Genomic DNA, 12,130 nt, shown 5'->3' on the forward strand with positions numbered 1-12,130 from the left:
GCTATCATGTCAATATGGACCCAAATCTCTGAAGAATATTTCCAGTGCTTTGTTGAATCTATGCCAGAGATTAAGGCAGTTCTAAAGGCAAAACAGGGTCCAATCGGGTACTAGTAAGGTGTACCTAATAAAGTGGCCGGTGAGTGTATGTGTTAAAATGCTACAGGAAAACATAACCAGTAGATACAATAAAATGCCAGTTTACAACAGTAAATAAGCATTTATTAATATTAAGCAAAATAAATAAATAAACCGTTTTATACTGTACTCTATTGATAGTCTGCTTTTACTCCTGCTTTAAAACCTTCAACCTCAACATATAATACATTTTCAAGCAAAATCACAATCGGTTTAATGGACAAGTTGAAGACTCATGAAGAGTGCCTTGTTGTTGTGAAGAATTGATGAAAACCAGCAGAAAAAAGAAATGATTGAAAAATCCCCCATTACCAAAATAAATCTTAATGTTTTAATATCAAATATTTCAAATGAAATAGGTCAACATTAAGTATTCAAAAAGAATATATCAACAATGCAAATGTGCTTGGTACACTTTTATTGCATTGAATATGCTATGCATTACATTGTTTGGTATTACAGAGGGGTTTTTGTTTTAAGTAAACCTCTAATGGACACTTGAGTGCAGTACTTAACATCAAGCAGATGGACATACATTATTAAAGCATCACCGTACAATGACACTAAATGAATACATAAGAACAGTGAGTGAACTGCAGCCTTTTTCCCTTTTTTTCATTTATACCACCTATCTGTCGCTTGAACAATTAGTGTCTTAAACAAATCCTTTTTATTTCATTTTAGATGCTATAATGATGAAAAATACTTTAAAAACATTTAAACATGCTTTGATTTTTCACAATAATCAACTGGGATGACCTTCAGGCCTTGCCATCCTAAAAGTTGCATTTCAGAATAGTCGTTTTCTTCAAAATAGAGCAGTTGATGAAAACACCTCAATGGACGTGGTGTTGCAAATGGTCTCAATTCAGAGGCAGCATCTTTCAAAGTCCACAAAGGTCAAGCCGAGCATTGTTAAATGAGGCGGTCTAGCCCACAGAGGATTGCACTTTTCGTCTAGCAGCTGTGACAGTTGCTGCCAAAGAACAGCAGAAACGTTTGTATTACAATGTTTAGATATGATATTAAACTGTCTGAATTTAGAACAGGGATCACAACCTGCCAAACATGTTTACCAAGTCCATTTAGGTGCACTCTCAGAAACAAAATGTACAAAAAGGGTTATCGGGGTACTACAAAAGGTAAAATAGTACCAATAAGCACACTTTAGCTACTAATACGTTCTATGTACTAATACACATACATTTAAAGGGTTAGTTCACCCAAAGATTTAAATTCTGTCTTCATTTACTCTCCCTTCACTTGTCACAAACCTGTTTGACATTTTTTTTCTCTGTTTAACATAAAATAAGATATATTGGTAACAATAAAATGATGATCCATTAGTTAATGTATTTAATAACGGGAACCAACTATTAGTAGTAGATGTATCACTGTATTCATTAATCATTGTTGAGGCTAGTTAATGTTATATAAGATACTCATGGTGCTGTATCTAATGTTAACAAGCACAACTGGATTTTAATAATGCATTAGTTGATGCTGAACTATAATTAATAAATACAAGATTATTGATACTTGACGTTAGTAAATACTTTAATTAACATTAACAATTAGACCGTTATTCTATAGCAGTGTTTCCCAACCCTGTTCCTGAAGGCACACCAACAGTACACATTTTCAACCTCTCCCTAATCAAACACACCTGAATCAACTTATCATAACCTCAGAAGAGACTCCAACACCTGAAGTTAATGGGTCAGAAAAGGGAGACATCCAAAATATGTACTGTTGGTGTGCCTCCAGGAACAGGGTTGGGAAACACTGTTCTATAGTGTTACTGATATATTGAAGAAAACTGGAAACCTGTAACTGTAGGTTGACTTCCACAATATGTGCTTTTCCTACTATGGAAGCTAATAGTTACAGTTTTTCAGCTTTCTTTGAAATATCTTCTTTAGTGTTTAACAGAATAAAGAAACTCATGAATGTTTGCAACCTTTTAAGGGTGAGTAAATATTGAGTAAATGTACATTTGTGGATCAACTATCCCTTTAAGGTAACACTTCATTATTTAGCACTAAGTAAGGTAAAAATGCTATCTATAATATCTATAAATTCCATCTTAGTATTTGTATTTTTAAATTTGTGGCGTTAAATAAGTCAGCTGTAATGCAGTATCACATCCTGGTACATGATCACAAGTCTGACCTGAAGGACTGAATAAACCCCCATAGCTGGTCAAGAAACATGTCATTTTTGTTAAGGACAAACTGCAGCCTTAAAGATAAATATAAAATAAATATACTATATCGATGTTACACATCTATTACACTGTAATTAAGGTAAATCAAACCATTTGAGGAAACCGATTGCAACAAATCATTTAAGTTCAAAAACGAATCGTAATGAGTACTGTGAACTTAATCCATTTGAGTAAACGAAGCAATTTGAGCACTGTAAAACTCAATAAATGAAGAGAACTCAAACCAGCTGAGTACTGTAAGACACAATAAGTTAAGGCAACTCAAACCGCTACAAGCCATTTGAGTTACAAATTAATCTATACTGTATGAGTACTGTGAATTTACTTCGTTTAAGTTGAAGTAATGAACTCATTACTCTTTTGAAATGAGTAGAATTAACTTTCAGTAAAGTTTGAGTTAACTACACTCATTTCATTTAATAAAGTTTACTGTTGGGTTTTACAGTGTAGAAGCTCTCCACTGAAGTTTGGGGAAACAATGATGGCTCTTCTGTGGTGCCACATGTGAAAACACCTTTATTTTTAGGAGTGTGGTCTACAGGTTTGTTTTAGATGTTTATTTGAAACATACATACATCTTTCAGTTCACATATAGCAATTTCTTGCCCTCAGGCTGTTTAATTCTAGAATACAAAAAGCAAAGCAATACATACAATAACATATATTTTTGAACATGCTTTGATTTTTACAAAAATCAACTCGGATCACCTTTAAGACCATGGTAACAAAACGTTAAAGGGGACCTATTATGCCCCTTTTTACAAGATGTAAAATAGGTCTCGGATGACTCTAGAGTGTGTATGAGACGTTTCAGCTCAAAATGACAAACAAATAATGTTTTATAACTCTTTGAAACTGACACTTTTAGGCTTTGATTGTGACATTTTGGTGCCAGTCGATTTAAAATCAAAGGAGAATGTACTCCCAGAGGGTAGAGTTACAAATGCCTATGTGCAGTGTTGCCAGATTGGGAGGTTTTGAATTTGATTGTGCGGGTAAAAAGGGCATAGATTTGGACGGTTTTGAAATGTAAATTTTATATGCAACTTATTTAACAAAACATGTGCTCCTACTCCAGTCAGTTAGTAATGACCAGTGCATAGAGCAAACTACATGGGCGCACCCGCAAAGGAAAGTTGTAACAAAATCACGTGCACGCGCATTCACGCAGCGCCTGCAGTTAAACTCAGCGGTTTATCATAACACTTTTAACAATCTTGTTTTTTCCGCAATTAACAGCAAGAACAGACATAGAAACAAACTTATTATGTTCAAAAGAATTTCAAACACCAAACGGGACGAATTTATACCCCATTTTGAAAGTAAAACATACTCTAATAGATGTAATAGTGTAATCTACACAATATTAAGTGCAGTGTGTGGGTGAGAGGGGGGGAGTGTCGATGTGATCCAGTTATGTTGTGGTTCTTTGACTGTTGGTGTTGGTTGATGTATGGTTAAAGAACTGTGACAGTTAAAGTAACTAAGTTAATTTCGATTTAAATGAATAAAAACTAGATTAAATATTAATCTAATATTTGGAGCATTTTTGTGTGTTTGGGTGGGTTTTGAAAAAAGTTAGAAAAAGTCAGCTATATCTGGCAACACTGCCTATGTTTCAGCATAGTGGCAGATTCAGAAACAAGACTAACATTGTATGCTAATGAGGGAGAGATTGTCACTAATGGGCAGGGCTTCTCCCCTCTGATGACTAATACAAAGGTAGAATGTCAAACAAAGTGTGTCTGTTTTTATGAAGTGTGATTCTAAAAAAATAAAAGCCGGTTATATTCACAGACTTTTGTCAAGCTAATTTGTTTAAATTTTAAAACCCCTTAAAAAAAGTGATTTTTTTTGCATAATAGGTCCCCTTAAAGAACTCAGCATGTTTATTCAAACCAGTAATAACAACTCAGGCTTACTGTGCCTCAGTCTACATTAACACAAACCTGAATATGTTGCTTCAGGTATCTTTTGTTGCACATTTCAGATGACAAATCTAGTAGAAGATGCCATCTATCCTTTTGCGAATGTGAAATATGTAACTTTTTTTGTTGGTATGTTTCAGATACACATTTTTCGTGTAAACATCAATGAAAAGGCAGGGCTTTTTGTACAGATCACATAGACAAGCAAAAAACTGACCTAAACCCCTCCCTAAACCCAAACAATAGTGTTTTTAAAAGCAAGCTTAGTAGAAAAGTGCACCCCGACCATGTAATTTTAATCATGATTTAACATTACATTTGTCTCTTTTGTGTTACCATGCTGCGTTAAGCTTGAACGCGAGTGATCTACATCACAAGTACAGTACTCTACAAGGTGCAATAGTATCTGGATGCAGCCTTTATGATGCAAGCTGAGATTGCATCACTCAACGATGCAATGTCAGACACAATGCACTCAATGGAGTAAGTGATGTCGCTGTGACGGGTAGGGTTAGGGGTGGGGTTAGGTGAGCTCATTAAAAAGCATCGGATGCAGCTCAGATTGCACTGCACCAAGTCTGCATCCAGAACAAGGTGAGCTACCAAGCAAACTGACCACGCTAGAAAAGTTGTCCATAAGGAGACAGATTGTTGAGGCAAATCTCTTTGATTATAAATCATGGAGATTGTTAAGGTGTTTTTGGCTATATATTTGTGGTTGCTCAAAAGTAATCCTTTATTTGTCAAGAATATGTCCATGTAAAGTGTGAAAAGGAGCTACTGTTGGTGTAATATTGCTCTGTAGCATTCATTTTATCTAGAAACTACTGTCAAACATACGCTGAAGTATGTTTTTTTGGTAATACTTTAGGTCACAATTTATGCTAATAACTACTGGCTTATTACCTGCCTGTTGTTAAAATACTGTTTGTTAGTTAGCGTGATCTTATTCTGCATTCCTAATCTTACCCAAAACTTAAACCAAACTTCTACCTTACTAACTATTAATAAACAGCTAATTAGCTGGTTATTAAGCTAGTAGTGTTAGTTAATGGTTTGTTAATACAGTGAATTCTGACCTTAATTAAAGTGTTATCGGGTTTTTTTTTTGTAGGCAGATTTTTCAGTGAGCCTGTGTTGATTACTAATGCGCACACAAATATGACAAATAACACTCCACAAAAGACACAAGGCTGTATCTTTACAAACATTTAGCTTATTCAGAAAAAAAGCTACTTCACCGTAAAAAATCCTGGTTGCCTTCAATTTTTAAGCTGAATTAAATTAACTTTATAAGTCCATTGAACGTATATTATGTTAATCTGACTTAAAACAGCTTGTGTAACTTATAAAAGTTAGAGCATGATTAACTTAGTTTTATAAGTTACAATGAACTTAAAACATGCTGTCAGGACTAATTGTTTATATAAGTTTTTACAGTGTAGGTATATGTTATTACAAGTATGACCTGAAGGTACATAAGCGGTTTTGCCACAGCACCACCTACTGGTCAGGAGATACAACATATTTGCTTACAACTTCTAAACACTTCCCAAGACTGATCCTTAAATTACATTCAAACATTTAACGTTCTAGCAGATAAAATGCTTTTCAGTTTATATATAGCATTTGTCAAACGCCACTGCTTTAGCAAGTCAGTTCTGATGGTACAAACCTTGCCTTCAGGCTGATCAGTCTCAAGCATCTATGTGGAGGAGAGAGAAAAAAAGTCTCAATCCTGTGAAGTCTTACTAATGGCCATGGGAATGTCAGCCAGAGTGCTACAAGTGTTCAAGCGAGTCATTCGGCTGGAGGTGGTGATGCTGCTCTGCGTGCAGTGAGCTTTTCGTCTTTGAAACATGTTGTGGCACAGATATGACAGGAACTTTTTGTGCAGAGAAGCATAAATGAAAGGATTGTAGCAGGCCGAGCTCATGGCCAGCAAGTGGCATGACACCTGGATCACATTGACGTGATTCTTGCTCAGGATGACGAAGTCGGTGTCCAGATCCCGAATGAGGTTCACTATTTGCAGTGGGAGCCAAGAGAAGGCAAACGACAGAACGGACACCAGCAGCAGGCGAAATGTCTTGCGCCTCTTGCGTCCCCATTTCTCCTGGTTGGAAGGTGTAGCTGCCATGAGGCGAGGTGTAGCTCTGTGCTGCAGGTGGCACGAGATGGCACAGTAGGATATGGAAACTGCAGCCAGAGGAACAAAATAAGAAAGAAGCAGGAAAAAACAAGAGTATATCAGACGACTGAGCTCTTGCCCGTGCCAGAACTCTTCACAGACCGCCATTTCATGGCCTGTTTCACTGAGATCCAAGTAGACTGTGTGTAGAGCAGTGGGAGTCGACATTGCTAATGCGCAGAGCCATATGCTAACCACCAGCCATGCGCAAAACCAACGACCTCCACGCCGCCGAATTGGGTAGGCGACCACTACATATCGATCCACGGCAATGGCGGTCAACGAAAGGACTGCAGCAAATGCAGTCGCAGTTTGCATCAGAGTAACAAAGTGACACATAAACTGGCCAAACACCCAACCGCGCTCATCAAAGGCGTAAAACGCTGTCAGGGGGACACAGAACAGGCACATGACCAGGTCAACCAGGGCCAGGTTTCCGATGAGGAAGTTTGTGGTGCTGTGGAGTTTCTTGTTAAGGCCGATGAGGATGAGGAGGAGCAGGTTTCCAGAGCAGGCGATCAGGACGAGCATGGTGTACAGTGGGATGAAGAGCGGCTTCAGGACCATCAGCAGCTGGAGTCCGGTGAAGGATGAGGAGGATAAATCTAGAGAGATGTTTCTCCGGGATTCATTGTGGAGGTCATCCATGTCTGCCATGGTGTGGTGACAATAAACAGACACCTGTTTGAGATAAATGTAAACGCTGTAAACAGAAATGTAGGAGGTCAATAGAAAGTCAATATTTGTTTAATGTACACAGTAGCTCAAGTTTGTGGTAACAAATAAGAAAATGAGTAGTTTTATTATTTAAAAGCATTGTTGGATTCGATTCTGAAGACTGGATTAATGGCTGCCCAAATTTAATCTATTTTAGTAATGTTTTCTAATATATTTACACTCAGCATAAATGAGTATAGCCCCATTGAAAATGAATCTTTTTTTTAAGATTTATTTTTGGCATTTTGTTCTATTAGATAGGACAGTAATCAGACAGGAAGCGAAGTGGGAGAGGGGAGGGTAAGGGTCAGGAAATGTCCTCCGGGATTCAAACTCGGGAGGCACTAAAGTGCTACCACTCCATGTGTTGGTGCACTAACCACTAAGCTATTGTGTTGCCTAAAATGAATCATTTTAAACATTTCTCAGTGAATATAGACGATGTGATTTTGGTGTGGTTTTATTAAATGTCCCATGAAATTAAAATACATTTTTTAGATGTTAGTTTTGAAGCTATTTATAAGCTAGTCTGCTCCAAAACAGTGACAAATTGCATTAGGAGATATAAAACTGATATCAACATGTAAAGATGTAGTTTGTCACTTCCGCCCAAAATGGATCAACAATTCATCAAATCAAAGTTTTATTCCCATCAACTCAAACTAATTTCCCATCAAATCAAAACCAATCAAATGCTCTTTAGTGTCTGACATGCTCCGCCCTTTTCAATATGGCTCTCATTTGCTTTCATTTGATGCACTTGAGCTCAACCACTCTCACTGGCAGAGCGATACATGCTACCCACTGCGCCCCTGTGCAGCCCCCTATAGAAAGTATTTATTTTAAAGGGAGATGGATAATGGGGGGTGACACGGTGGCTCAGTGGTTAGCACTGTTGCCTCACAGCACAAAGGTCGCTGGTTTGAGCCCCGGCTGGGTCAGTTGACATTTCTGTGTGGAGTTTGCATGTTCTTCTCGTGTTGAAACCTCCAGGTGCTCCGGTTTCCCCCACAGTCCAAAGACATACGCTATAGGTGAACTGAATGAACTAAATTGGTCGTAGTGTATGTGTGTGAATGCAAGAGTGTATGGATGTTTCCCAGTGCTGGGTTGCAGCTGGAAGAGCATCCGCTGTGTAAAACATATGCCGCTCGATTGGTGGTTCATTCCTTTGTGGCGATCCCTGATGAATAAAGGGACTATGCCAAAAAGAAAATAAACGATATATATATAGAGAGAGAGAGAAAGAGAAAGAGTAAATTTACTACCATAAATATATCACAACTCAATTTCTGAATGTACATAACCATCTTTGGACTTGATGCATCACAGACACCAATACTTTAACATTTTTAAAAAATTAATACCTTTCTGGACATCGGATATTAGGTATGGATATAAACTGTGATCATGATTTTCAAAAGTATTACATTGCTTTGTAAACGTTTATTATTACCATTTGTTGAGTCTCCCCATACAGTTTGATAGAGCGTTTGGACCTGGAAGCCATTTCACGTGACGTCACACTTAACAAGTGAATATTACTACATTTAAATATTACAATTACTACAATATGAACACTTGTGCATTTTGCTTAATGATATAATAGGAATAAATATAATTATAAATATAACTATCTAACTTCTGAACATAATATCAGAGATGTCATAATAACTCACCACACCAAACACACGGTGTTCAGCCATGTACACATGACCCTTATTTAATGTAGTCTGGGTTGTATTATCTGTGACCCTGCATTTTGTGAGAACAGACCTCTGACCCATTTTCAGGGTCACGACCTCCCAGTTTTGAACCGCTCTTTCAACAGGAGAGAAATAAAACGAATTCATGTATTGCTTGGGCATTTTCTCATGAAGCAAATTCAGTATTTCCTCAGATCTGAATGACCTTTGATATCAGCACAGACCACTATACGCCGGCCTGGAAATGGATGTCCACTGCGGTTCACTTGTTTGTGTGTTCAGTATAAAAGACAGACTTAAGTAACCCGAACAGACCACAGTGAACATCACAGCCAGGGAATCTCTTTAATCTGTGTTCTCTGTCCTCATGAAAGTGAAAGATGTACAGATAACGTCTTGAAATGATGCCTGGTCAGGACCGTATGTTATTATTTTTGAATTCGGGGTAATCATTGCTGGATTGTGCATAAGAGATAGCGAAACGCTCTCGTCGTCATCTCCTAAAAGCTGTAGAGCACTGAGGATCCACTTTTATCTCTTTGCAATAAAATTCCATTAACGGCCACTCATATGTACTTATGGAGAAGAAGTCTCTTTAATACTGGCTTAAACTGAACAACTTCAGCAGACGTTTTGGCTTCTGTCTGTTCGAGGACTCTTACAAGTTGTTAGATGTTCAGAGTTACAAGTGTTCACTGTAAAGGGTGAATGGAAGAAGTCAATGAGTCACACTGAACCTGCTGAGACAGAATGTTACAGTTCAGCAAACGCAATAATATCACATTTTTGAACACTTTGTTGCATAACAGCTTATTGTTAGCATTGTAGCAGAATAAGCTACCTTCTTAACTCACAATTCTGAGGTATTTTCCACATTTCTAAGATAAAGAAGAGGATTTGTGAGAGACATATCTGTGAAATAGAAATTCTCAATTGATATTAGTAAGTAAGTAAGTAAGTAATGTGTATTTATTTAGTGCGTTTATTGCGTATGGCCACACACCCAAAGCGCTTCACAATCATTGGGGGGGGGCTCTCCACACCACCACCAGTGTATAACATCCACTTGGATGATGCGACGATAGCCACAGGACACCAGCTATAGGTGTAGTGGAGAGACTGTGATAAAGCCAATTCGGTAGACGGGGATGATTGGGAGGCCATGATAGGTCAGGGCTGATGGAGGGAATTTGGCCAGGACACCGAGGTTACTCTTTACAAGTGCCATGGGATTTTTAATGACCACAGAGAGTCAGGACCTCGGTTTAATGCCTCATCACTATATCGCTGACAGTATAGTGGCCCCTTCACTTTACTGGGGCCTTAGGCTTCACACAGACCGCAAGTTGAGTGCTCCCTGCTGGCCTCACTAACACCACCTCCAACAGCAACCTAGATTTCCCACTTGGTCTCCCATCCAGGTACTGACCATGCTCAGCCCTACTTAGCTTCAGTGAGTATATGGTTTTGGGCTGCAGGATGATATGGCTGTGTGAGATAGATTGGGCTTTGTGATTAGGCGAAGGCAATTTGCATGCGCATTTTGTCAGCAAAGCCGGTTACTACACAGAGTCATAGTTTACTGACAAGCTTCGCAAAATCACTTTCAAAATCAAAACATAATTCAAAATATAACTTCAGTCGAATGTTTGAATTAAATCCGTCAGATAATGCCATAGTCATGTAATTATTGACAATCAGGCACACTGAATCAATAAAAGCAGTAAAATTTAGTGTTTTTAATGCAACACTATGGGGATTTCCCAACGCAATCTTAGGGCAATTTCTGTCTTTTTGATTTAGTGGTGAATATGAGTTTATACGATGTCATGTGTATGTTTTAATGCAATTTGTTCATCCCCTAATATGGGGAAAAGTTTGGGGCAAAGCATCCTTTTAAAAATCGTACATTTTGCATATGAATGAAATCAAACAATCAACAAAATGACTTTTGCAGTTTGTTTAAACTATTTATTTAAATGAGTTGAAAAAACAAACACAACGTTTTTTGCGGGGACAACTTAATTGTTTTATGTTCAATCCGCTTAAATTTGTGAACACAATTAAGCTAACTCAGTAGATTTACAATGGGACAACATGAATTGTGTGGGAATTTGTGGGAATTATATACTTTTCGGAAGTAAAATAGGTACATTTGTTTCTTGAGATCAGGCTGTTTTTTTTGTGTTGTTTCCTCTTGACATTTTTTAAGTTTTCACAGCTTTGCGATTTTTATTTCAATCATTTACCCTGCCCTAATCAATATTTATGAATACAAACTTCATCAGTTTAATTGTATGTTTCACAATGTTGCATTGCAATTATGTTGTTTCTTGTAGTTGTGAGTTTAAATGCTGTCTCGCCATTCTGACAAAAAAAAAGAAAAGTATTTAGATTATAAGTCAACTATGAGCTTTATTTCTTATTTTTGGCTTCATTTTTAGCAGTTCGGAGTTTGATTCAACTCCTTTTATTCCTCCAATTGCAAGTTGGAATTGTAAGTGACTTCTCTTCTTGTATATGCAGGTTGTTTTCGCAATTCATAATTTTTTTGTTGTTGTTGCAGGTTTATAGACTGTCTTACAATTCTGACTGAGAGACAAAGTAGCAATTATGAAAATAAAAGTGAGAATTCTAAAATATAAATGTGCAATTGAACCTTGAAAAAATGTGAGATTTAAAAATAATACCTAAATCCAATTATCCTATATTTACTAGGAGAAACAGGCTTCCTAGCAAGACAAATAACATTGGGTATTTTCAAAATGTAGTTTGTGAAAAAAATTGTGACAACATGCCCCCTATTGAGCATCAAATATAAAAGCACATCTAGCCTATCTGAATAAATAGAAAGAGAAAAGATAATTGACTTTGTTGATTAGTTCACCTGATGCATAATTAAAATCTCCATTATTAATGAACAATAATGGATAATCTTAATATAACCAGAACATCGTGAGACACTATGTTGCTTTCTGTCAAAAACAATATAATGACTGTGATTTGTTGGACCATCAGATTAATCTGCATCCAGGCAGACTGTATGAACAGCAGCAGCACACCTCAACACAGCAGTTGTATGACTAAAATCCCTCTCTCCTCATGCAGCACTAGAGAGGTAATCTAACAGTTGTAATGGTGGAGCCAGCTCTTACACACCTAAAAGACAGATTCAATTCAGTTCTGCAACCAGACATCTCAGAGTAATGAGTGTCTCACTTGA

General features: G+C 37.3%; 1 protein-coding gene across 1 annotated transcript; it reads right to left on the reverse strand.

The window, feature by feature from the left end:
- Positions 1-5,965: 5,965 nt before the first annotated feature.
- On the reverse strand, positions 5,966-7,152 carry prlh2r (prolactin releasing hormone 2 receptor). Its single transcript, XM_056477610.1, has one exon. The coding sequence runs from the start codon at positions 7,139-7,141 to the stop codon at positions 6,026-6,028; it is 1,116 nt and encodes a 371-aa protein (XP_056333585.1). The 5' UTR covers positions 7,142-7,152; the 3' UTR covers positions 5,966-6,025.
- Positions 7,153-12,130: the final 4,978 nt, after the last annotated feature.

Source organism: Danio aesculapii, chromosome 17, assembly GCF_903798145.1.
Source record: "Danio aesculapii chromosome 17, fDanAes4.1, whole genome shotgun sequence".
Lineage (NCBI taxonomy): Eukaryota > Metazoa > Chordata > Actinopteri > Cypriniformes > Danionidae > Danio > Danio aesculapii.